The sequence below is a fragment of the Cervus canadensis genome, chromosome 28, assembly GCF_019320065.1.
Source record: "Cervus canadensis isolate Bull #8, Minnesota chromosome 28, ASM1932006v1, whole genome shotgun sequence".
NCBI classification, from domain to species: Eukaryota; Metazoa; Chordata; class Mammalia; order Artiodactyla; family Cervidae; genus Cervus; species Cervus canadensis.
In genome coordinates, this window is record NC_057413.1 from 4,335,371 (window position 1) to 4,361,893 (window position 26,523).

Below are 26,523 nucleotides of genomic sequence, written 5' to 3' on the forward strand. Positions count from 1 at the left end.
GTTAATGTCTGCTGTGCAGCAAAGGGATTCAGTTACACATGTATACATTATTTTTCACATTCTTTTCCACGATTATTTATCACAGGATACTGAACACAGTTCCCTGTGCTATACACTAGGAACTTGTTGTCTATCCATCCTGTATATACTAGTTTACGTCTGCTGATCGAAACCCCCAATCCACCCCCCGACCCCACTCCCCACTGGCAGCAACAGTCTGTTGTCTATATAGAGTCTGTTTCTACTTCATTGATGAGTTCATTTGTACCATTTACATCACTGACTTTTGTTCTTAGCCCGAGATGCTCATTCTTACTTCTTCCACTCTTTTCTTTGTTTGTTTTAACCTACTTCCGTCTACCTGAGTATCTGATCAGGTCTCTCCCTCTTTTCTCTAAGTTCTGAGGAGTCCTAAATGATATTTTCAAACTTTTAAAAGTTTGTGTAACAGTGAGTCTGTAAGTGACAGTGATGAGCCCTTAACTTTGTAGAGGTGCCACCGCCAGGCCAGTGGACTTTGCCTCCAGACCGACTGGGAAAGGTCCCTGTGGGTAAAAGTTTCTATAGAGCAGCTACTTCTTGCTACTGGGGGATCGGAAGTTAGTATGTGTTTGACAGAAGGAGGTTTAGAAGGGCTGTTCTTTCTATGTAAACTCTCAGGGGGAATTAAATAATTAACTCGCTGTTTGTCTTCTTCTAGCGGGAGAAATCTGCAATCTACCAGTTGGAGGAGGAGTATGAAAACCTACTGGTAAGACGACTTATTTCTGAAAGCTCTGTGTCCAGTGCAGTTCGGTTTTGTAAATGTGGACCTGGGGATTAAAGCACCTCCTTGGCGCTATCCCTAAGGACTCTGAAAGTACCTGGAAGTATATGAGGGACTTGCAGATGCCAATTTCATTTCTGCTGCTGTGTTTTCTTTACAAGGGAGTTTTAAAATATTTTTTTCTGAAGACAGTTCTTAAGGCTGTTCTATTTGCAAGTTGAAGGGTCCCGTCAATAGCCCTTGTTAAATACTTCCAGTTAAAGCCATGAAGCTTTTCCACTTGTGAACTGCAGCCTTTTTATAAAATGTAAGCAAAAATAAGACTTGTTTTCTTTAGAGAGAGGTTTACCAGACCATCATTACTATTTTATGACAAGCTGAATCAATTCCTTGACTCGTAAAAAGAGATATTTCTGTTCTTCTGCCTATTTGTATCATCCTGTCTTCACTTTTCCAGTGTTTCCCTGTTGGCAATGATACTATTTAAATAACATGGCTAGTGGCGACACAGCTATTTTCCAACGTGATGACACCTTGAATTTCAGGGACATTGGAGAGGGCAGAAAGAGCTTGATTTATCTTTTTAAGAATCTGTTTTCTCTTTATAGTCCAAAACTAATTAGTGAAGCCAAACATCAGTGTATGAATCGAGACGCATCTGGATGAAGCTAGTTCATTGAATCTAAAATTGTCCCCTTGTTCCTAAGTTTGGGTGGGTCCTTTCCACCTCGCGGCTGATCACTGAATACAACAGATTAACATTTGACTGATTCTTGGGATTTTTGTTGTAAAAGGAACCAGCCAGGGTTTATCTGTGAAACCTGCAGGGAGCTCCATTCATCTGCATCTTGTTGTCCTAACGCTGCTCTGACCGTCCTGTGCAGAAAGCATCCTTCGAGAGGATGGACCACCTGCGGCAGCTGCAGAACATCATCCAGGCCACGTCCCGCGAGATCATGTGGATCAACGACTGCGAGGAGGAGGAGCTGCTCTATGACTGGAGCGACAGGAACACCAACATCGCTCAGAAGCAGGAGGCCTTCTCGGTAAGCCCCCGGGAGCCCCCGGGAGTCGCGGGGTGGCGATGGGCGCGTTTGTCGTCATTTAATCGGCCACCTGTGGTTCAGCCTCGGTGGAGAGACCATGAAAAACCATTTTTTCTGAAGGCTTTCCAGTGACTTAAGGCGGGCAGTACGGTGCTTAGCATCTCAGAAGACAGTGGACAGAGGAGTGAGGTAGTTCAGTCCGGTATCCCCAAGTGTGCCCCGAAGAACGTGGTGGCTTAGACCTGAGAAGTAGACAGTCTCAGTATGTGTTGTGGGCTTCCCAGGTGACTCAGTGGCAAAGAATCTGCCTGCAAAGCAGGAGACCTGGGTTCGATCCCTGGGTCGGGAAGCTCCCCTGGAGAAGGAAATGGCAACCCACTCCAGTACCCTTGCCTGGAGAAACCCATAGACAGAGGAGCCTGGCGGGCTACAGTCCGTGGGGTCACAAAGACTTGGACACAACCTAGGGACTGAACCACAAGTATGTGTTGTGACTCTATCACATCACCTATGTGAATTCAGAGATGTGTCACCGGTCTGGCCTCAGACACATACTGGATCTCAGCATCCTTTCTGGTCTTAACAATGCTACGATTCTTGAGGAACACATCACGCAGTTCTCTGGCATTGTTCATTTCCAAGATGCAGTTTTGTATTTGATTCCTCTGAGGACGGTGGGAGGGGTGGGAAGCTGCCGGTGACTTGCTCTAAAGGATTTGCTTTTCTTTCACTCACAGATACGCATGAGTCAGCTGGAAGTTAAGGAGAAAGAGCTCAATAAGCTTAAACAAGAAAGTGACCAACTTGTCCTCAATCAACATCCAGCTTCAGATAAAATTGAGGTGGGTTTCATGAGATTTATATTTTTATCAGGGGAAGAGACGGGACACTTCAAAAAATAAGACTATCCAAAAAACAAAAGACTGTACAAATAAGCAGTTTTTGCCCATTGCAAAGCCATGACAAGTTTATTTATCAACACCCTAGACCAGGGATTGGCAAACTTTTTCTGGAAAGAATCAAACGATATTTTAGACTGACAGGCCATTTAGTCTTTGTTGAAATTAACTCTGCCATTGTAGTGTGAAAGCAACTGTAGCAACATGTAACTGAACGAATGTGGCTGTTTGCCAATAAAACTTTATTTATAAATGCAAGTAGTGGGCCGGATATGGCCCTTGAGCTGTAGTTTGCTGACTTCTGTCCTAGACTGTGATCTGTGGGATGTGCTCAAGGCAGACTCCTTGTCCAAAGGCTGACTCCCTCTACTGACAATCAGTGGGCAAGAGCTTTTATGGACGGTGGGAAGGGCTATGTGCAGAAATAGCAGAGTCAGCTCTGATAGTCATCTCAAAATTAGTCATGCAGTGATGATTGGTGTCATCTTGATGCTTTTAAGTAGTTAGTCTCTAGTTTCAGGATCGGTTTGTTCACACTTATTTGAGGCCAGTTCTCAAATTGCGGTAGCTTATGTCATGGCTACAGTCTAGTCATCATGTAGATAACTTCTTCCACCTGGTTGAAGTTTCAGTATGGACAGGACAACTCACAGGATATAGCCCTTGAGGAGGAACTAAAGATCCTTGACTTTGCTTAATGACTAAACTATTAACGTTTAGTCATGTTGGACTGTACTCCTTTGTTTCTGCATTTTCTCATTTCTCTGATTAAGCTCATTCTTTGGCTAAAGTTTTTCCACAGACAAAAGGCAGGTTGAGGACATGGGTGGGGGGGCATGGACCACAGATAGGGTCCTGCTCCTTCTCCTTGGACCTCCCCATGATCTAACAGCTGAATAGGAATAGGACTTGCTGCTGCTGCTGCTAAGTCGCTTCAGTCGTGTCTGACCCCATAAACAGCAGCCTACCAGGCTCCACCATCCCTGGGATTCTCCAGGCAAGAACACTGGAGTGGGTTGCCATTTCCTTCTCCAGTGCATGAAAGTGAAAAGTGAAAGTGAAGTCCCTCAGTCATGTCTGACTCTTCTCGACCCCATGGACTGCAGCCCACCAGGCTCCTCTGTCCATGGGATTTTCCAGGCAAGAGTACCAGAGTGGGTTGCCATTGCCTTCTCCGGAATAGGACTCGATGCCCCTGCTTTATCCTTGTTCTGACTGGTCTGTTTTGATTGGTCAGGAGTTATGTCATTGGGATGAATATTTTAACTAATACTTGTAAGGATACCCACTTGTTAACACTAGGTCTTTTTTTTTGACTGCACAGCTTACAGGATCTTAGCTCCCTGACCAGGGATTGAACCTGGGGCCACAGCAGTGAAAGTGCCAAGTCCTAACCATTGGACCACCAGGGAATTTCCAAAATTGGCCTTAAAATTTAATTTCTACCATACCAAAAGGTTCCTGTTGGGAGATGCTAGTTTCAGTTTTTAGAAAAAAACTCTACTTGATTTGGAATTAGGTTTTAAAAACTGCTTCATACTTTTCCTTGAGGCTCACCCATCTGTGGATTGACGGATGCCTCTATACGGCTGAGTGGTGGAGAGACGGTTGCTATTCTCTTGTTTCAGGCCTACATGGACACCCTGCAGACCCAGTGGAGCTGGATCCTTCAGATCACCAAATGCATTGATGTTCATCTCAAAGAAAATGCTGCCTACTTTCAGGTTTTTATCCTTAGTAACCATTTAACTGTCTTTTGGGTCTTAATGCCTTCTCTTTTGAATGTGTTTGAAAAAACCCTGAAAACAGTGTTTACAATATTGCATAGATACTATTCGTTGGGGTTTAGCTTAGAGGAGCGCAGACGGGTCACAGTTTTTCAGATAGTCTCGTGCTCTCCTGTAAGTTTCTGCTCTCATCTTTTCCTTTAACCACCTGTCAGATAGACTCGTAGGGAAGATGCTCCTGCAAGGTGAAGTACTAGGTGATGCTGCCTGTTCAGTTGCTTTTCACTGACATGGAGTCACCCCCGTCCTTCACAGTTTTTTGAAGAGGCTCAGTCGACGGAAGCCTACTTGAAGGGTCTGCAAGACTCCATCAGGAAGAAGTACCCTTGTGACAAGAGCACGCCCCTGCAGCGCCTGCTGGAGCAGATCAAGGAGCTGGAGGTAGCGTCTCAGATGCAGGCCCTTTCCTGGGAATAAAATAAATGCACGCACCAATGCAATTCAGACTGCTGTTTGGATTTGTGTTGTTCTGCAGAGCAGTGAGTGCTCCAAGCTCAAGCAAACCTTGTCTTCACCGTGGCTTTTCTCAAATCCATTTCTCTGAATGCTTAGCTACTGTTGCAGATTACTTCTGCTTCAGTAGTTACCATTGCTCTAAACAAAACTGGAGAGAGCACGGATGACTTAACATGAAGATCCCTTTGGAAAAGCATATGTCACATCTTAGCAGCAGAGTCCTCTCACACAGTGATATGCTTTCCCGCTCCCCTGATTCATGGCTGTGTTGCCTCTGTAGTGGCTTCTTATGAAAGATACCCATGGTCCCTGCACACGAAGGAATGGGTGGCTTTTTACAGCTAATGCAACTGCAGTGGGGTCTAATTTGTATTGTCATGATACCTATAGGAATGCCCTTTCAAGATCTCACCTAGTTTTCAGAGAGTATCTACGTTCAAGGATGATTTTATTTGCAATTGCAGAAAGAACGGGAGAAAATCCTTGAATACAAGCGCCAGGTGCAGAACTTGGTAAACAAGTCCAAGAAGATTGTGCAGCTGAAACCGCGTAACCCGGACTACAGAAGCAACAAACCCATCATTCTCAGGGCTCTCTGTGATTACAAACAGGACCAGGTGTGTGCTGCGGAAGTTTTCCCCTTCTCCATGGGTGGATGTCTGTCCATCAGGAGAGCAGAACTGAATTCAGGCTTTGGGGAACACCCTAGTAAATGTCTTTCTTTTATATACAGAGGGGAAGCTGTTGAAAGAATGGAGTGATTTTGTTCTGAGTCATGTGATAATTATCAATAAGTAGGACAGTAGGAATTTTAAAACTATTCTAATTCTGTTTTAAGGCTTAAGACTTCTGAGGTTAAAAGCAAACAAGATACATGGCCATTATGCTGCATATAAAGGGAACATCGTTGCGGGTTTTATGTATTAAATGGACACATCAGTTCTGCAGGTTCTACTGTCAATACAAACATTTATATGGAAAGATGACTCCATTTTAGCAAGTTTTCATGAAATTCCCATACCTCTATTTTCTTATAAAAATTATGGAGGACTTAACAAATAAAAATGTGACTAGCTGGTGAGATGAATGTTATAAAACAATGGAGTTTATTCTACCATGCAGAAATGGTTTTAGAACTTGGCTGGAGAGAAGAAAGAAATCAAAATGGAGGTCAAAATACCTACTTGTCAAACTTGTTACGTTAATAATTATAGATGTCATAATTTAAGTACCCATTTTAAGAAGCTATCTAGTTAATTTAGAAAAGAAGCAATTTAGATGCTGGACTTAATTTAGAAAGTTGTTTTTCTGGGGACCTGATACCAGAAATTTTTTGTTTTTGTTTAAAAATTTTAACAAATGAATGATATGTGATGCCCACACACTGAAATCTACTATATGAAACAAAAACTCACAAGTGTGGAAAAGTCAGGGGGTGAGTTTTTGCTTTATAAAAGGATTTATCACTTCACCGGAGGACTCCCCTGGCTGTCTCTTGGAAAGTCACTCCTCCTAATTCCCTTCAGACATACCTTGTAGACTCACTTGTTGTATTTAAAGCATCAGTCCTGTTGGGTTGTGTCAAGGTCAGCTTGAATGGAGGAGAAATTAAGTGTTTCAAAGCTGAAACACTTTGCATGTGGTCCTTGTGGCTGCTTCTGTTTTTTGAGCAAAAAGATAAAAATGTGGGCCTGTGGATCAAGCCAAAACATGGTGCTGCTTGCCTTGCAGAAAATTGTCCACAAAGGGGACGAATGTATCCTGAAGGACAACAATGAGCGGAGCAAGTGGTACGTGACCGGCCCGGGCGGCGTGGACATGCTCGTGCCCTCCGTGGGCCTCATCATCCCCCCGCCCAACCCTCTGGCCGTGGACCTCTCGAGCAAGTACGTAGTTCAAGTTCCTGCTGGCCGGGGTGTGCACACGGGTGGGGAAAAGTGCGGCCGACCCCGGTACAAACACTCAGACACACCGCTCCACACTGCTGTCTCCTCCCCCAAAGTGGGATCCGGTGAAGGTCCCTTTGCCTTGCCTTGCAGTTTTATGTGGCAGATACTGTACTTATCATTGGAGGATGAAAAAGAATATTTGACAGTAGAGGAACTCATCTTGACCGTGCACTTGAAAGGCGTGGTTTCAAAATTCTTCCTCCTTTTAGGCCATCGATAGTCTGACATATTGCAGAAGGGAATGGCATCCCACCAGTATTCTTGCCTGGAGAATCCCATGGACAGTCCATGGCGTCCCAAAGAGTTGAACACGGCTGAGCAACTGAGCGTGCACACACACAGTCTGACTTGTAGCCACAAATAGAATATGTGGCTACACATTCCACATGAACATTTGGCCCATCAGGAAGTAGCTGGAACATTCGCTTGACAGGTTGTCCAGGGCAGATTCTTCCAAATGTTTTATAAAGGAAATCTTCAGCCCATTTAAGGTGCGGTGAGCTTAGCCCAAAGAATATTTCCAAACCCCGGAAGCCATCAGAGTTCTGTGACCTGAGACTCATTTCTCCCTGCCAGCGTGCATGGAGTCAGACCTCCATCAATTAAAAAGTTGCTGAGAAATAAGCCAACCACCCCAAACTGTACTGTGTGTTTCAACGAAAATGATTCCAGTGTATCTAAACCCATGTTGTGTCACTGAGAGCTTTCTTTTGGGTATCAGTTCAAATCTATCGAAATGTTGTTGTTTAGTTGCTAAGTCATGTCTGACTCTTTGCAACCCCATGGACTGTAGCCCACCAGGCTTCTCTGTCCACGGGATTTCCCAGGCAAGAATACTGGAGTGGGTTGCCATTTCCTTCTCCAGGGGATCTTCCCGACCCAGGGATCCAACCCGAGTCTGCTGCATTGCAGGCGGATCCTTTACTGCTGAGCCGCCAGGGACGTCCTTACAGAAATGCTGGATGTTTTGTAGATGTTCCCTTTGCCCGTTGCTCTGTTAGTTCTCCTTTGAACTTTCTGTGCCATCGGGCCAGGTTTCCCCTTCGGGATGAACTTGGAGAGCCAGACCCACGTATTTCCCCTTGTGCCTCCTAGGATCGAACAGTACTACGAAGCCATCCTGGCCCTGTGGAACCAACTCTACATCAACATGAAGAGCCTGGTGTCCTGGCACTACTGCATGATCGATATCGAGAAGATCAAGGCCATGACCATCGCCAAGGTACGTCCTCAGGACCCACTCGCTGCCCAGAGGGGCTGCCCAGCCACTGCCCGCACTGCGATTTCTGCCAGGCAAACCTCGCTGTGCGGCTAATGCCTTCGTGGGTCAGCAAGAGAGTCAGCTGAGCCTTCCTTAGACGTTCTAGTTCATCCAACACAGACGGGAGGAATTGCACCGGGCTGCTTATGAGACAGAGGACTAATTAAAGTTACCCAACAAGCCAGAAGTCCCCGTGGCAAAGGCATGTGGTCCTGTGATCCTCTGGGTCCCCTTCTTAGAAGACATAATGGAAAATGAGGTCATAATTATTGACTGGATAGCACAGAAGTAAAAGGTGGGGTAGGATTCTTGGAATCCAAAGCATTAGCTACCCTAAACCAGTAATTTTCAGATTGTGGTCCAAGAACCTCAGGGGGAGAGGTCCTCTGGGAGGACAGGGGCATGGAACGGTAAGTCTGGGGGCTTCCCTTCACTCTTCTTAGTCAGAGCAGCTTTGCTGTGATCCGCTTGACTCTTGGGGTTTCTGAGTCCTGTTTCCTTTGAAGAAGAACATTTCATAGGAAGAAAAAAAATTGACAACCCACTACTGTGGTTCTTAGGAGCAAGGTCTAAATCCTCAAAGACCTTTTCTGTCTTAATGGGTCTTTGAGGGGCGATGCCTCAGGCCACTACCCTCCGCCCCCCCACCCACCTTCCCTCCCACCGCCCCCAGCATGGTGCGTTTCCCAGCAAACTCCCCTTGGCCACTCTGTGGGGCCGTCAGAAACACCTCCACTGGGTTTATTTCCAGCTGAAAACGATGCGGCAGGAAGATTACATGAAGACCATATCTGACCTCGAGTTACATTACCAAGAGTTTATCAGAAACAGCCAAGGCTCGGAGATGTTCGGAGATGACGACAAGCGGAAGATGCAGACCCAGTTCACAGACGCCCAGAAGCACTACCAGACCCTGGTCATCCAGCTGCCCGGCCACCCCCAGCACCAGACAGGTTGGTTCAGAGCCCCTCTCTCTCTGCAGCCACCATACATGCAGTTTGCAAAAGAAAGGACGCAGTTGGCCCAGATCTTGTTTTGGAATCGCTTCTTTGAAAGATCACGCTTCAAAAGTCATTTAGGTTGGAATAGAATGGATACAGGTATATGTATGGCAAAGTCCCTTTGCTATTCACCTGAAGCTATTAGTATCACGACATTGTTAATCGACTATACCCCAATACACAATAAAAAGTTCAAAAAGAAAGAAAAAGACACTTAAGTTTTCAGAACCCAATCAAAGGAAGTAGCGACACTCTCATGCAGCCTGGCTGTTTTCTTGAGGCCTCGCCCCCTTCTAGCTGGCAATTCTCTGATTTTTGTGGTCCTAATATTTTTACAGTAACCACGACTGAAATCACTCATCTTGGTACCTGCCAAGACGTCAACCATAATAAAGTAATTGAAACCAATAGAGAAAATGACAAACAAGAAACATGGATGTTGATAGAGCTCCAGAAGATACGCCGGCAGATGGAGCTCTGTGAGAGCAGGATGGCCCTTAAGAACATCCTTCTGGCAGATCAGGGGTCTTCCCACCACATCACAGTGAAAATAAATGAGCTCAAGGTAGGTGCTCGCTATTATTTTGCTTGATCCCAGGTATATTTATATTTAACTGAGAACTAATAAAAAACCCCTCCTGGTTTAAACATTTTTAGGTTTAAACCTATTGAAACCTTTGTTTTCAATAAAAGGCTTCTGGCCCAACTTCCTTTTTCCTTTCCCATGCTTCCAAATTTGTTGAACAATTCCAGGCTGGGGATTAAACCGTCTTTGCTGTTAGATGATGGGTTGCTGAATCAGGCTACCGTGTTCTTCCTTTTCTGCAACGTAGCACTTTGTAGATTTCCTAAGTTTTCACAAACATGAATTTGGCTTCTGCCTGAAACAGTGTATGATGTGGGTTAGACAGGTAGAATGATGTTCTTTGCAAACAGGGAATGGACATGGAGAGACTTGGTTGGGGAGGGGGTGTCAGAGCCGCGGAGCTGGGACTGCAGGCTAGGTGCTCCGTTATCAGGCTCCTTCTGCCCAGCCAGGCCTGGGCATGGCATAAGAATGTCCGAGGTGTACTTTCTAAGGAAGAGAGTTGATCAACCCAGTGCTGGTAAGGCCTCCCTGATGAAGGACAGGAAGGGTCAACTCTGTCTTGAATCATTCACATTTTGGGGGCTTTTTGTGGGCACAAATGACGGTGAGAGGCATACAGCTAGATCAAAGGTGCTTTCTTTCTTTCTGGACAGAGCGTACAGAATGATTCTCAAGCCATTGCTCAAGTTCTCAACCAGCTGAAGGACATGCTAGCCAACTTCAGAGGTTCGGAAAAATATTGCTATTTGCAGAATGAGGTATTTGGATTGTTTCAGAAACTGGAAAATATCAACGGCGTGACGGACGGCTACTTAAATAGGTAAACGCGACTGACACTGACCTCAGATATTCGGCTTTTCTCAAGCTTCATTTTGTGAGACTTCATTTGTTTTATGTGCTGGTTGCTGGAGCCGTTGCCTGTGGTTTGTCTTTTCGTGGGGAACTCACTCTCATTTTCTGTGCTTCCGGGAGAGGCTCCTCCAGCCTAGGGTGCTAGTCCCACTGTTCGGAACTCCAGTGTCTCTTCTAACCAACGCAGCCCCTTCAGGCCAGAGCTTAGAATTCTTCCATTAATGCGAAGTGGTGTTCTGAGTCATGAAAGTGGGGGGGAAAATGCATTGCTGCACTGCTTCTAAAATAAGCAAAATCAGTGTTTCTCTGCTTTAATATTGTTCTCTTTTATGAAGCGTGGCAAGAGCCAAAGTCTAACTGTGCCATTGGCAATTTTACCTGCCTCTTTGGCTCCTGACAGCTTGTGCACCGTGAGAGCCCTCCTGCAGGCCATTCTGCAGACAGAAGACATGCTGAAGGTTTACGAGGCCAGACTTACGGAAGAGGAGACCGTGTGCCTGGATCTGGACAAAGTGGAGGCTTACCGCTGTGGACTCAAGGTGATGAGAGGAGATTTAACAGTGGCCCGCTTTATTTTGAAAAAAACACCGGAATACTCAGTCCCCAGTGATAAAGCTTCACTACGTCTTCATGACTTTCCAGGATTGCTGGATTTTGTTGGCCACACGTGGTTGACATCAGCTGTTGTCAGGACCAGAACGCTGTTGTCCAGAGCACACAGGCAGGACTTAACCTGAGAAGGTCGTTTATAGTGAGATTAGCCTGGGGGCTGTGAGTTCAGCCTAGTTAAGCTGGTACTATGGTACTGGGGTGGGCTTCCCCAGTGCCTCGGCGGTAAGGAATCTGCCCTCAGTGCAAGAGCCGCAGGAGACTCAGGTTTGGTCCCTGGGTCGAGAAGATCCCCTGGAGAAGGAAATGGCGACCCACTCCAGTATTCTTGCTGGGAAATTTCAAGGACAAAGGAGCCTGGCGAGCTACAGTCCCTGGGGTCATAGAGAGTGGACATGACTTAGCAACTGAGCCTAGTACTGTAGCACTTCTCAGAGCCTGAGATACCATATTAAATACATTAATGTGCGTGTGTGCTCAGTCGTGTCTGACCCTGTGACCCCCATGGACTGTAGCCTGCCAGGCCCCTCTGTCCATGGGGTTTCCCAGGCAAGGATACTGGAGTGGGCTGCCATTTCCTTCTCCAGGGGATCTTCCCAACCCAGGATTGAACGTGCATCTCTTGCATCTCCTGCATTGGCTGGAGAATTCTTTAATGCTGTGCCACTTGGGAAGCCCAAATACATTAATATTAATAGATTTTATAATTTTCCAGGAATGGAATGGAGTGTGATATGTAGCACTCCTTAAACTGATTTACACATCAATTTTTTTTTTCAAAAAATTTTTTTTTTCTTGGATTAGCACAAAGGACTAGGTCATTAGCACAAATGTTAGGAAATACAGTCTGTAAAGATATTTTCCTTGCAGTGTAGCATCGAGTGGGAATGAGGTTAATTTGTACTCTTTTTTTTTTTTCCTGTGACAGAAAATTAAAAATGACTTGAACTTGAAGAAGTCCTTGCTGGCCACCATGAAGACAGAACTGCAGAAAGCCCAGCAGATCCACTCCCAGACTTCACAGCAGTATCCATTGTATGACCTGGACCTGGGCAAGTTCAGCGAAAAGGTCACCCAGCTGACAGATCGCTGGCAAAGAATCGATAAACAGATAGACTACAGGTGTGCCAGCCTCCTCCCACCCTCTCTGCCCGTTTGGTGGTTCCCGATACAATGTCACTTGAAGTCATCATCACTAAAGAGAACAGTGGTTCTGGAGACTTCCCTGGTGATCCAGTGTTTAAGACTCTGTGCTTCCAGTGCAGGGGATGTAGGTTCGATCCCTGGTTGGGGAACGGAAATCCTATACGCCTTGTGGCCTGGCCAAAATCTAAAACAAGAGACCAGTGGTCTTGTTCTGTATATCAGTTCAGCACCCTGGGCGCTCTCTTTACACCCTGGCAGCTTTGTGGGGAGTGGGAAGAGGGTTTCATCCCAGTAGCTAGGCTTGAACTCACTTATGTCGGATGCCCTCCAGGTTCATAGGGAAATAAGGGAAGCCATTGATCAAGCTCTTCTGTGCCCTCTAAACTCCTGTTATGACCGTTTGTTGGAAGGAGTAGTGACTCTGAGGGAGCATTCTCCAAAATTTTGTGAAAATTAAATCTTATATTTAGTACAAAAGAAATGCCTTACTGCAAATGAGGATTTGAAAACATCTCCTGAAAACACCTCCTAAAAACATCTCTATTGATGTATAATTCACATGCCGTACAATTCACTTTCAATTCACAATTGAAAGTATACAATTCAGTTGTTTCTAGTAAGTTCAGAATGTGTAACCATCACCACATTCTGAGTTTAGAACATTCTCATCACTCTAAAAAAGAAACCTTGTCGACTTCCCTGGTTGTCCAGTGGTTAAGACGCTGCACTTCCACTGCAGGGGGCACAGGTTTGATCCCTGGTCAGGGAACTAAGGGCTTCCCCGTGGCTCAGTTGTTAAAGAATCTGCCTGCAATGTGGGAGACCTGGGTTCAGCCCCTGGGTTGGGAAGATCCCCTGGAAAAGGAAAAGGCTACCCACTCCAGTATTATGGCCTGGAGAATTCCATGGATTCTGTAGTCCATGGGGTCTCAGAGTTGGACACGACTGAGCAACTTTCACTCACTCTTCACTCACACTCACAAGGAACTAAGATCCCACATCTGCGTGGCATGGCCAAAAACAAAACACCTTGGACCCACTGGCAGTTTGCCCCATTCCTTCCCAGCCCTCCAGCCCCAAACAACCACCGTTGTATTTGCTGTCTATAGATTTGCCTATTCTAGATATTTCATGTAAATGGAAAGATATAATATGTGGTCCTTATGTGACTGTTCTATTTTTTCATTTAGCATATCGTTTTCCAGGTTCACCCATGGTGTAGCTCATGTCAGTACTTCACTTCTTTTTTCTGACTGTATAATATTCCATTGTATGGCTCTACCACATTCTGTTTATTCTTCCATCAGTGGATGTGTATTTGGGTTGCTCCCAGTTTCTGGCTCTCGTGACGTGCTGCTGCGAACATTCACGTGTCAACTTTTGTGTGGATGTATGTTTTCAGTTCTCTTGAGTGTGTGCCCGGTGGCATTGCTGGGTCATCTGGTAACTCTGTGTTAAATACTATCACAGAGCAATAGTGATGCTTTAATAATTTTATTATCTCTTATTTTCACCAGATTATGGGACCTGGAGAAACAAATCAAGCAACTGAGGAATTACCGTGATAACTATCAGACTTTCTGCAAATGGCTCTACGATGCCAAACGCCGCCAGGATAGCTTAGAATCCATGAAGTTTGGAGATTCCAACACGGTCATGAGATTTTTGAATGAGCAGAAGGTATAAGCAGATTTGTCATTATATGAATTTCACTGGGTATAAGCTGTATTTTCCTCTGGCTTTCATAGCAGTAGCGAGGTTTAAAGTGATAAGTTTTTTTAAAAATGCATTTTATTGGCATATAGTTGATTTACACTGTTGTGTTAGTTTCAGATGTACAGCAAAGTGATTCAGTTATACATAAATATACATTCTTTTTCATATTCTTTTCCATTATGGTTTATTACAGGATATTGAATATAGTGTCCTATGCTATACAGTAGGACATGTTGTTTTTCCATTCTATATGTAAAAGTTTGCATCTGCTAATCCCAAATTCCCAGTCTATGTCTCCCCACCAACACACACACTCAGCAACCGCAAGTCTGTTCTCTATGTCTGTGAATCTATTTTATTTCATAGATAAATTCATCTGTGTCATATTTGAGATTGCACATATAAGTGATATTATATGGTATTTGTCTTTCTCTTTCTGACTTCACTTAGTATAACAATCTCTTGGTCCATCCATGTTGCTGCAAATGGCATTATTTCATTTGTTTTTTTATGGCTGAACAATATTCCATTGTGTATATATACCATATCTTCCTTATCCCTTCATCTGTTGATGGACATTAGATTGTTTCCATTTCTTGGAAATAATGCTGGAATAATGCTTGGAAATAAATAATGCTGCTGTGAACATAGGGGTGTGTATATTTTTTCATGAAATGATAAATCTTGAATATTACTAGTTCATTTTGGGAATGCTTAAATAATGCCCAGAGGAAAAGCACTTGAGATGTTTACAAAGAAATGCAATTATGAACATAGAAATAATGTTATGTTGTAGTAAAGTATCTTTACAAATTGCGTTACCAGGACCAGAAAAGAGTGCTGACCAGATAGTAACCTCTTAGGTCATAAGAAGTTGAAGATCTTCCTTCTATTTTCTGAATAGAAAACATACTCATCTCCTGAGGTTTAATTGTGAGACTATGGGGTCAGAACAGGTCTTAAGCTGAGGAGGGGAAAAAAACAAATAACAGTGGTTAAAGAATGAAAAAACATTTATTTAAAAATATGTGTACACTTTAACATTTGTAAATATTTTCTTTTCTGTATAGAACTTGCACAGTGAGATAAGTGGCAAACGAGACAAATCAGAAGAAGTACAAAAAATTGCTGAACTTTGTGCAAATTCAATTAAGGTATGTTGGTTTCAGAAAGCATGTTGGTGTTCCATCAAGAATATTATGAATGGTGTTTGCTGTGGCGGCATGTATATTAAAATGGGAACCACACAAAGAAGATCAGCCCAGCCCTTCTTCAAGGATGACATGCAAATTCATGAAGTGTTCTGTGTTTTTTTATTAAAAAAGAACGTTATTGACTACATTATTTTCTGATTCACTTTAAAGATGATAAACTTCTTGAGGACAGCGATTATGGCTCTTGTGTATTCTCTTCTGAGCAAACCATAAACGCTTTTGATCCATTAGCTTGAATTCATTATACACTGGCAGTATCTATGGCAGTGGGCTGGTCTTCATCTTAAGACTGGTGGTGTGTGCAGAAATCTCTGTTTAGCTTATAAAGATGTGCCATTTGGTTTAATACTATTGTATGACGCTTGGACGCTAGCAGCACATTATAGCCTTTGGGATTGGACATCAGAAGTACAGCGTGGTGATTTAAAACTGGAATTGTAGCTGCCAGTGACTCCTTTTAAGTCACTTAGGTATGTTTTTCTGAAACGTCGTTATCCTGCAGGATTATGAACTGCAGCTGGCATCATACACCTCAGGCCTGGAAACTCTTCTGAGTATCCCTATCAAGAGAACCGTGATCCAGTCACCTTCTGGGGTGATTCTGCAAGAGGTAGATAAGTCATTACCTCTCTCTGAGAGCCCACCCCTCTGTCTGCATCTTCTTTCTTCCCTGGCCCCTTCCTGTCTTCCCCACCCTCCCCAAATTCATTTCTTGCTATAGGGAGGGTATCCGTTCAAAAAGGTTTAGTAGGTTATCCTCTCTAGTGTAAATCATCAGCATAAGGTGCGTTTTAGGAAATGATCCGTGAGAAGTCTGCGTCTATTTATACATTAGGCTCTCTGCAGAAACCGGGCTTAAATGCTGGGTTTATTGAGGGAGACATTTAAAAAGTGGAAAATATCTAGTCAGTTTCTAAAGACAACTTCTCAAAGATTCCAGAGAGCATCACCCATATCAGATGGTTTAGGGGGCATACCCTAGAGGGATGAGGCTAAAATGCACGGTTTTAGGCCCTTCATTTTATTGCACTTTATTGTTTTATTGGATTTTGGAATTAGCACAGATGAAAAAAAGGGAATTCACTCTTTAAGTTATAATTTCACTACTGGTTTGTTTTAGAAACAGAACTGGTCAGCTTGTATAGGACTTCTTTTGAATGCAATGTCATTGACTAGTCCTTGTGTATCTTTCCTCCAAGGCTGCAGATATGCATGCTCGGTACATAGAGCTTCTTACAAGGTCCGGAGACTATTACAGATTCTTAAGTGAGATGCTGAAGAGTTTGGAAGATCTGAAGGTAACCTACTCACTTTATTTCCATGGACGATTGAAAAGAAAATAGAATGGAACTTAAATTATTACAGCCTCGTTGGGTGTTTTTACTTTTTCTTTTGCACTGGGGTACAGCCGATTCGCACACAGTGTTGTGATAGTTTCACATGAACAGTGAAGGGACTCAGCCATACACACACAGGTACCTTTTTCCCCCCAAGGCCTCCTCCCATCCTGCCACATAACATGGAGCAGAGTTCCATGTGCTCTACAGTAGGTCCCTGTTGGTTATCCATTTTAAATATAGCACTGTATACAGGCCCAATTTTTTTTTTCCCCCACTGCCTCATTTTAACACGGATACTCCTTGGTAAAACTGTATCTCCTCTAAATAGTTAGTATAATGCAGTTCCTTCATAAATCAGGTGTCAGTCCTATTCTCCAGTTCACTGCTCGGAATGGACTGAGGTCATGTTTTCAAAAGTATAGCTATTTTACTTTGTCAAAACCCCCAGGAATTTCAATTTAATATTTGGTCAAGGAATTAGCTTTATTTCTTTGTGTTAAATTAAGAAGAACACCCAGCACTCGCTGGATTTGAATTTTTCACGTCAGGTGATTGTTGAATTTAAATCTCACTTCTAATGCTCATGCTCTGAGTTTATGTGGAAACTTACTTTATGCCTGGAAATTAAGGACGCATAATTTAGGAAATCATAAGCTTTTGGTCTTGAAAGAAATTCCTTCGTTTATAGATATGAAGGAAGCTGAAATTCAAAGAAGATAGGTCCCTTACTAAGATCATGCAAGCACCCGATGGAAGAATAACAAGAATACAGATTTCTTGAATTTTTTTGCCTGGTAGCTTTTGCCTTATATCACTCTTTACGTGCTTGTCTGTGTGTGCGTGTGCAGTTGTGCAACAAGAAGTGAAGAAGGCACATGGGTCTGCGGGGAGGAAGTACCACTTCTTTCTTATGATGTCGAGGTATGTTTCTTTCAACACCCTCTCTGATTTCCCTTCCACAGCTGAAAAATACCAAGATCGAGGTTCTGGAAGAGGAGCTCAGGCTGGCCCGAGACGCCAACTCTGAGAACTGCAATAAGAACAAATTCCTGGATCAGAACCTGCAGAAATACCAGGCCGAGTGCTCCCAGTTCAAAGCTAAGCTCGTGAGCCTGGAGGAGCTGAAGAGACAGGCTGAGCTGGACGGCAAGTCGGCCAAACAAAACCTAGACAAGTGCTATGGGCAGATCAAGGAACTCAACGAGAAGATCACCCGGCTGACGTACGAGATCGAGGATGAGAAGCGCAGGAGAAAGGCCGTGGAGGACAGGTTTGACCAGCAGAAGAGTGACTACGACCAGCTGCAGAAAGCGCGGCAGAACGAGAAGGAGAGCCTCGGCTGGCAGAAAATGGAGTCTGAGAAGGCCATCAAGGAGAAGGAGTTCGAGATAGAGAGGTTGAGAGTGCTGCTGCAAGAGGAGGGTGCCCGGAAGAGAGAATATGAAAATGAGCTGGCAAAGGTAAGAAACCACTATAATGAGGAGATGAGTAATTTAAGGAACAAGTATGAAACAGAGATTAACATCACCAAGACTACCATCAAAGAGATATCCATGCAGAAAGAGGATGATTCCAAAAACCTCCGCAACCAGCTCGATAGACTCTCGAGGGAGAACCGAGACCTGAAGGAGGAGATCGTCCGCCTCAACGACAGCATCCTGCAGACCACGGAGCAGCGGAGGCGGGCCGAGGAGGACGCCCTGCAGCAGAAGGCCTGCGGCTCGGAGGTGCTGCAGAAGAAGCAGCACCTGGAGATAGAGCTGAAGCAGGTCATCCAGCAGCGCTCCGAGGACAACGCCAGGCACAAGCAGTCCCTGGAGGAGGCGGCCAAGACCATCCAGGACAAAAACAAGGAGATCGAAAGACTCAAAGCTGAGTTCCAGGAGGAGGCCAAGCGCCGCTGGGAATATGAGAGTGAACTGGCTAAGGTAAGGGCCAATTACGACGAGGAAATCATCAGCTTAAAGAACCAGTTCGAGACGGAGATCAACATCACCAAGACGACCATCCACCAGCTCACCCTGCAGAAGGAAGAGGACACCGGCGGCTACCGGGCCCAGATAGACACCCTCACCAGGGAAAACCGCAGCCTCTCGGAAGAGGTCAAGAGGCTGAAGAACACTCTGGCCCAGACCACGGAGACCCTCAGGAGGGTCGAAGAGAACGTCCAACAGCAGAAGGCCACTGGCTCGGAGATGTCGCAGCGGAAACAGCAGCTGGAGATTGAGCTGAGGCAGGTGACGCAGATGCGGACGGAAGAGAGTGCCCGTTACAAGCAGTCTCTGGACGACGCTGCCAAGACAATCCAGGACAAAAACAAGGAGATTGACAGGTTGAAGCAGCTGATCGAGACGGAAACCAGCCAGAGGAAGTGCCTGGAGGATGAAAACGCCAGGCTGCAGAGGGCCCAGGGCGAGCTGCAGAAAGCTCACAGCAGCGCCACGGAGACCATCAGCAAGCTGAAGGTGCAAGAACAGGAGCTGCTGCGCCTGAGGCTGGACTATGAGCGGGTGTCCCAGGAGAGGACCGTCCGGGACCAGGACATCGCTCGCTTCCAGACCTCCCTGAAGGAGCTGCAGCTGCAGAAGCAGAAGGCGGAGGAGGAGCTGGCCAGGCTGAAGAGGGCGGCCTCCGAGGACTCCTCCAAGAGGAAGAAGCTGGAGGAGGAGCTGGAGGGCCTGCGGAGGACCCTGAAAGAGCAGGCGATCAAGGTCACCAGCCTGACCCAGCAGCTGGAGCAGGCGTCCATCGTGAAGAAGCGGAGCGAGGATGAGTTGCGGCAGCAGCGGGACACGCTGGACGGCCACCTGCGGGAGAAACAGAGGACCCAGGACGAGCTGCGGAGGCTGGCCTCCGAGGTTGAGGCCCTGCGGCGGCAGCTGCTACAGGAGCAGGAGAGCGTCAGGCAGGCGCAGGTGCGCAACGAGCACTTCCAGAAGGCCATCGAGGACAAGAGCCGCAGCCTGAACGAGAGCAAGATCGAGATCGAGCGGCTGCAGTCGCTGACCGAGAGCCTCACCAAGGAGCACCTGATGCTGGAGGAGGAGCTCCGCCAGCTGCGGCTGGAGTACGACGACCTCCGGCGGGGCCGCAGCGAGGCCGACCTCGACAAGAACGCCACCATCGCGGAGCTCCGGAGCCAGCTGCAGATCAGCAACAACCGCACGCTGGAGCTGCAGGGCCTGATTAACGATTTACAGAGAGAGAGGGAAAACTTGAGACAGGAAATTGAGAGATTCCAAAAGCAGGCCTTAGAGGTATTCACAAATATTTGATCGCTGCTTGTTGCCGCTCCACTAATCCCCGCCGCGGTCCTCTCCTCCGGGCTGGAGGCTTGCAGCCCTCTCACGTTTTCTCTTTGCCGCTGTCTGTCCTCATCAGACCTGCGGTGGAGTGATTGCGGTGCGGTTGGCCCGTCTCTTCTCTCACCGGTTTTCTCTGTGTAACCCACGCTGGCTCCGCCTTTAGAACCTCCGCCGGGTGTAAGACCTGACATCACTCCCTCTCAATGTGCCACTCTGTTTTCGAGAAGACAGCTCTTACTTTGTGAGCTGTGACCTACGTTTGTAGTTAAAATCTTCCTAAATAAAAGCCACGTTAAAGGGGCTTTTTGAGCCATGTTAAATTACACGCTTTCTGCACAATTTTTAAATCGCTTTTTCTTGCTTGCTTCTCATGATTTTTCTGCATGCATTATTCTGTGCTCTTTTCATCCTGGCCCTAATATGTTTCTTTTTGTTTGGCTTCTCTTTTAACCCCTAATTTTAACACTTCTTTAACCTCTAACACGTTTGACTTCTGTAAACAATATTTGTGTGGGGCTGGGGGTGGGGGGTGGATATGTCCATAGATATGTGTAGCTTTATTAAACACATCATTATAGCTGTGACAGGTGGCATGTAGGTACAGCAGGTGTGATAACCTGGAACAAAATTCGCCATATTTGTTCAAACCATAATTACTATTAAGAGTAAACCAGGTCTACAACTGCTCGTATCTCCTGTGGAAAAGTATAGTAAGTATAGAAGCCATTTATCAAAGTGGCAACGTATATGTACAGATTTTTTTTTTCCATGAACTTGTAAGATAAAATAACAGTACAACTAAGGAAAGAGGGAAAGGGCAAATAAGTAACTATATGTTGTAAAAATACAGGAAAAGAGGTGAAATGGTGATAGTCCTATGATATGATGAAATCTTTTTTTTTTTTTTTCCATTTCTTTCTTTTTGCATTCTAGGCATCTAATAGGATTCAGGAGTCCAAGAATCAATGCACTCAGGTGGTGCAGGAGAGGGAGAGCCTGCTGGTGAAAATCAAAGTCCTGGAACAAGACAAGGCCAGGCTGCAGAGGCTGGAGGAGGAGCTGAGTCGCGCCAAAACGACCCTGGAGGCGGAAAGCAGGGTGAAGCAACGCCTGGAGTGTGAGAAACAGCAGATCCAGAATGACCTGAACCAGTGGAAGACGCAGTACTCCCGCAAGGAGGAGGCCATCAGGAAGATCGAGTCGGAGCGAGAGAAGAGCGAGAGAGAGAAGAACAGCCTCCGGAGCGAGATCGAAAGGCTGCAGGCGGAGATCAAGCGGATCGAGGAGCGGTGCCGGCGGAAGCTGGAGGACTCCAGCCGGGAGACGCAGTCCCAGCTGGAGACGGAGCGCTGCCGGCTGCAGAGGGAGATCGACAGGCTCAAGCAGCGCCCCTACGGGTCCCACCGAGAGACCCAGACCGAGTACGAGTGGTCCGTGGACTCCTCCAAGCTGGTGTTCGACGGCCTGAGGAAGAAGGTGACGGCCATGCAATTGTATGAGTGCCAGCTGATCGACAAGGCGACCCTGGACAAGCTGCTGAAGGGGAAGAAGTCCGTGGAGGAAGTCGCTTCTGAGATCCAGCCTTTCCTCCGGGGAGCGGGAGCCATCGCTGGGGCGTCCGCTTCCCCGAAGGAGAAGTACTCCTTGGTGGAGGCCAAGAGAAAGAAGTTGATCACCCCGGAATCCACAGTCATGCTCCTGGAAGCCCAGGCAGCCACGGGCGGCATAATCGATCCCCACAGGAACGAGAAGCTGACAGTGGACAACGCCATAGCACGGGACCTCATCGACTTCGATGACCGGCAGCAGATATACACAGCGGAGAAGGCCATCACTGGCTTCGATGACCCGTTTTCAGGCAAGACCGTGTCTGTGTCAGAGGCCATCAAGAAAAATCTGATTGATCGAGAGACCGGAATGCGTCTGCTGGAAGCCCAGATCGCTTCAGGGGGTGTGGTGGACCCCGTGAACAGCGTCTTTTTGCCGAAAGATGTGGCCTTGGCCCGCGGGCTGATTGACAGAGATCTGTATCGTTCCCTGAACGACCCCCGGGATAGTCAGAAGAACTTCGTGGATCCAATCACCAAAAAGAAGGTCAGTTACATGCAGCTGAGGGAGCGGTGCAGAATCGAACCACACACGGGACTGCTCCTGCTGTCGGTACAGAAAAGAAGCATGTCCTTCCAAGGAATCAGACAGCCCGTGACCGTCTCCGAGCTGGTCGACTCTGGCATATTGAGACCGTCCACTGTCAATGAACTGGAGTCGGGTCAGATTTCTTACGACGAGGTTGGTGAGAGAATTAAGGACTTCCTCCAGGGTTCAAGCTGCATTGCGGGCATCTACAATGAGACCACGAAACAGAAGCTTGGCATCTACGAGGCCATGAAAATTGGCTTGGTCCGCCCCGGCACCGCCCTGGAGCTGCTGGAAGCACAGGCAGCGACTGGCTTCATCGTGGATCCCGTGAGCAACTTGAGGTTACCGGTGGAGGAAGCCTACAAACGGGGCCTGGTTGGCATCGAGTTCAAGGAGAAGCTCCTGTCTGCGGAACGAGCTGTCACCGGGTACAATGACCCTGAAACAGGAAACATCATCTCCTTGTTCCAAGCCATGAACAAGGAGCTCATCGAAAAGGGCCATGGCATCCGCCTGCTGGAAGCGCAGATTGCAACCGGCGGGATCATCGACCCGAAGGAGAGTCATCGTCTGCCCGTCGACATCGCCTACAAGAGGGGCTACTTCAATGAGGAGCTCAGCGAGATTCTCTCGGATCCAAGTGACGATACCAAAGGCTTCTTTGACCCGAACACTGAAGAAAACCTTACGTATCTGCAGCTGAAAGAAAGATGCATCAAAGACGAAGAAACTGGCCTCTGTCTCCTGCCCCTGAAAGAGAAGAAGAAACAGGTGCAGACCTCCCAGAAGAACACCCTCAGGAAGCGCAGAGTGGTCATCGTGGACCCGGAAACCAACAAGGAGATGTCTGTGCAGGAGGCCTACAAGAAGGGCCTCATAGATTATGACACCTTCAAAGAACTGTGTGAGCAGGAGTGCGAGTGGGAGGAAATAACCATCACCGGCTCTGACGGCTCCACTCGGGTGGTCCTGGTGGACAGGAAGACAGGCAGTCAGTACGACATCCAAGACACGATCGACAAGGGCCTCATTGACAGGAAGTTCTTCGACCAGTACCGGTCCGGCAGCCTCAGCCTCACTCAGTTCGCCGATATGATCTCCTTGAAGAACGGCGTGGGCAGTAGCAGCGGCACCGGGGGCGGCCTCAGCGATGATGTCTTTGGCGGCTCCCGACACGAGACCGTCAGTAAGATCTCCACCATCTCCAGCGTCAGGAATTTAACCATCAGGAGCAGCTCCCTGTCCGAGCCCCTGGAAGAGTCCAGCCCCATCGCAGCCATCTTCGACACGGAAAACCTGGAAAAGATCTCCATTTCGGAAGGGATAGAGCGGGGCATCGTTGACAGCATCAGTGGGCAGCGGCTCTTGGAGGCTCAGGCCTGCACGGGCGGCATCATCCACCCGACCACGGGCCAGAAGCTATCTCTCCAGGATGCGGTCTCCCAGGGCCTGATTGACCAGGATATGGCCACCAGGCTGAAGCCCGCTCAGAAAGCCTTCATTGGCTTTGAAGGAGTGAAGGGCAAGAAGAAGATGTCGGCGGCAGAGGCCGTGAAGGAAAAGTGGCTTCCCTACGAGGCTGGCCAGCGCTTCCTGGAGTTCCAGTACCTCACGGGGGGCCTGGTGGACCCCGAAGTACAAGGGAGGATAAGCACGGAGGAGGCCATCAGAAAGGGGTACATCGACGGCCGGGCAGCTCAGAGGCTGCAGGACACCAGCACCTACGGCAAGATCCTGACCTGCCCCAAAACCAAGCTGAAAATATCCTACAAGGATGCCATCAACCGCTCCATGGTGGAAGACGTCACCGGCCTGCGCCTGCTGGAGGCCGCCTCTGTGTCCTCCAAGGGCTTGCCTAGCCCCTACAACATGTCCTCTGCCCCGGGCTCCCGCTCCGGGTCCCGCTCCGGGTCCCGCTCTGGGTCCCGCTCCGGCTCCCGCTCGGGGTCCCGGAGAGGAAGCTTCGATGCCACAGGGAACTCCTCCTACTCTTACTCCTACTCCTTTAGCAGCAGCTCGATCGGGCACTAATGATCAGTGGGAAAGGTGGCTAGACCTTGGCGCTCATTTATATGAATTTTCACTGTATTCAATCATAGAAAAAGCAAACTCGTGCTTGCGGGATAGTGATAGAACTTTCTAGGCTTAAGGAAACATAGCCAAGGGGAGGGGGGGCGGAAATACGTAGTAGAGGCTGTTCTGGCTTTTTATCTTCTTAGCTCGTCTGAACTAATGTAATACACTGGATGTAGTATCTATGAAGTAGTAGTTGGTTATAAGGATAGCACAGATTGAATCTAGAGTTTCTTTCCTCTCTTCTGTGTTTAGATTTTTGATCACTGCTTCTCGAACATCTTTTGGCCAATAATCCAGATTTCTATGCTTGGAGATGAAAATAAAATTGATCTTACAGTCATCAGTCTGCTTCTCATCTAAATATATCTATTTTATGTATTAGGAAGAAATTACTCTACCCCCCCCACCCCCACCCCACCCCAAAAAAAGAACCCCTCTGAAACCGAAACGATAGGAATAAGTCTCCTTGGATTGCATGACCCATGATCCCATATACTCTTCAATGTTCCTGTTTGGTTTGGTATTAGTTTGACTGTATGTGCATGATAGTAACAATCTTTGCTTTTCTTCTATCAAAGTTTCCTGTTTATTTTGCTTGTCATTGTCTATGTACTTTTAAAAGGTGTCTTTATGAAGTTTGCTATTCCAGCAATAAAGTTTTAAATGTTTGAAATTTTTGCGTTTTGATTTCATAATATGTTCATACACACAAGAGCACTTAGCAGAAGCTTTCTGTTTATTGTAAAATACGTCTAAAATTGTTTACCAAGTACCTATTAGGCTCCCCCAGTGGCTCAGTGGTAAAGAATCTGCCCGCAGTGCAGGAGACCCAGATTCAATATGAAAGACCATTAAAAAGCTGCTTTAGTTCTGAATTCTTGTTAGAAGTTGGTCTTCTGAAGGTAGTTTTTTCAACATTTCTGTACTAGGTGGTGTCTTGGAAAGAAGCCTGTGTAAAGAGACCAGGTCAGAGGTCTGCACATACTTCTGGTTTATTCTGGGCAGTGAATAACATAGGCTAATTCATGGTTATACCCTTTAAAAACATGAAGTGGCTAAGATTCCATTTTGGGTAGCCTTAAACTACATGGTTGCATTTTTGTCCCCTAAGAGGAAAGAATTGATTTTGAATCTGTGAAACGGATTCCAGAAGAGTTCTTGGTTCTCTGTTGAAGCCTATTCTTCAGATCAAAGAAAACTAGTTCTATCACATTAGGGGCCCTACGGTTATGACCGCATTTAAACTTAATTTACTCTGTAAACACCTTGTCTCCAAATACAGTCACGTTGGAGGTTTCGGCTTCAACCTATGAATTTTGGAGGGGACACAGTTGAGTCCATCCTGAAGGCCTAACCTAGAACAGGGGTCCGGAGACCTCTTTAGGAAATGGTAATGAACAGAGCATCCAGAAGCAGTGTAAAGGAGTTCTTTGGGTTGAAATGTCACATCCGCTCCAAGCTGCTGCCAGAGCTGCATTAAGTTCTGAGCTGAGAGGGTCGGGTCCTGGAGAGTGGACATACTTGACCTGGGCTGAGGTTTGATCTGGTTCACATACGCTGTACATCCACAGGAAAGGGAAATTTTCAATGACCGTCATCACTTCACATCCAAAAATAGCCTCCATTTTCCAGGAGACTTGGCAAACTATGTAAATGCAAATGAAAAGGATGCTGTGGGCCGAGTGTGAACAGAGTGCTTCTTACAGCACAGCCACTTGCAGCTACCGGACTATTTCCATATTATTAACTTTATTTGTGTGTGTGTGTGTGTGCAAGAGAGAGAGAACTCTGCTATTTACCTTTGAAAATAGTTGTTCACAAAAGTATCCTCCACTGTTTCTTTGCCTCATGGAAACAAGTGCAAAGGAAAGCAAAGATTTGGCATCAGGCTTGGGGAAAAGAAAAAAATAAAGAAGGATTAGATTGTAGGAGTTATTAAAACTATCTGGGGAAACCAAAAGGGCTGATAAAGTGAACGTGGGTTAATCAAAAGAGGAGAGTACTTGAGGGCTAACAGGATGTGTCAGACAGGTGGTTATAGTGGTTTCCACTGGCCAAACTTGGGACCATTTGAGCCTCAATAAAAATTATGATGGTTAAAAAAAAAAAAGCCAGATTATTCACAGGATATAAATGGACATTGATTATTAATGGCCTGAATCAATATGACAAGTTCTCCTTATCCTTTAGTAAATGCCTCCTGCATTGCTCACTTATGTTGACAGCATCATTATGACTGTCAATTATCAATGATTTACTTATTCAAAAGAAGTCCATGGAACCATGGGAGAATTTTTAATTATTGATTTACCCAACTTAGTTTTCTCAAAAATATCAATATTTTGTATTGGTTATAATTTCCGCAAATACAT

At 46.2% G+C, this 26,523-nt stretch overlaps 1 protein-coding gene and 3 non-coding genes across 5 annotated transcripts in view; 3 read left to right on the forward strand and 1 right to left on the reverse strand.

The window, feature by feature from the left end:
- The window catches only part of LOC122429711 (desmoplakin), a 44,144-nt gene extending 19,320 nt beyond the window's left edge, over nt 1-24,824 (forward strand). Inside the window, exons 6-24 of one of the 2 annotated variants that reach the window (XM_043450290.1) lie at nt 701-751; nt 1,651-1,812; nt 2,550-2,654; nt 4,340-4,435; nt 4,754-4,879; nt 5,419-5,571; nt 6,686-6,840; nt 7,999-8,125; nt 8,916-9,117; nt 9,504-9,730; nt 10,408-10,574; nt 11,007-11,145; nt 12,144-12,337; nt 13,879-14,041; nt 15,148-15,231; nt 15,794-15,901; nt 16,491-16,589; nt 17,594-19,888; nt 20,870-24,824. In XM_043450290.1, coding sequence (XP_043306225.1) covers nt 701-751; nt 1,651-1,812; nt 2,550-2,654; nt 4,340-4,435; nt 4,754-4,879; nt 5,419-5,571; nt 6,686-6,840; nt 7,999-8,125; nt 8,916-9,117; nt 9,504-9,730; nt 10,408-10,574; nt 11,007-11,145; nt 12,144-12,337; nt 13,879-14,041; nt 15,148-15,231; nt 15,794-15,901; nt 16,491-16,589; nt 17,594-19,888; nt 20,870-24,106 — 7,890 coding nt within the window. In that variant the 3' untranslated portion in view covers nt 24,107-24,824. The remainder of the gene's footprint in view (nt 1-700; nt 752-1,650; nt 1,813-2,549; nt 2,655-4,339; nt 4,436-4,753; nt 4,880-5,418; nt 5,572-6,685; nt 6,841-7,998; nt 8,126-8,915; nt 9,118-9,503; nt 9,731-10,407; nt 10,575-11,006; nt 11,146-12,143; nt 12,338-13,878; nt 14,042-15,147; nt 15,232-15,793; nt 15,902-16,490; nt 16,590-17,593; nt 19,889-20,869) is intronic. The other variant, XM_043450291.1, reaches the window with a different exon arrangement.
- Nucleotides 4,051-4,123, reverse strand: TRNAE-UUC. Its single transcript has one exon. It is a non-coding gene; the product is annotated as a tRNA-Glu (tRNA).
- On the forward strand, nt 13,058-13,130 carry TRNAG-UCC. The gene has a single exon. It is a non-coding gene; the product is annotated as a tRNA-Gly (tRNA).
- On the forward strand, nt 15,288-15,390 carry LOC122430198. The gene has a single exon (XR_006266278.1). It is a non-coding gene; the product is annotated as a U6 spliceosomal RNA (small nuclear RNA).
- Nucleotides 24,825-26,523: the final 1,699 nt, after the last annotated feature.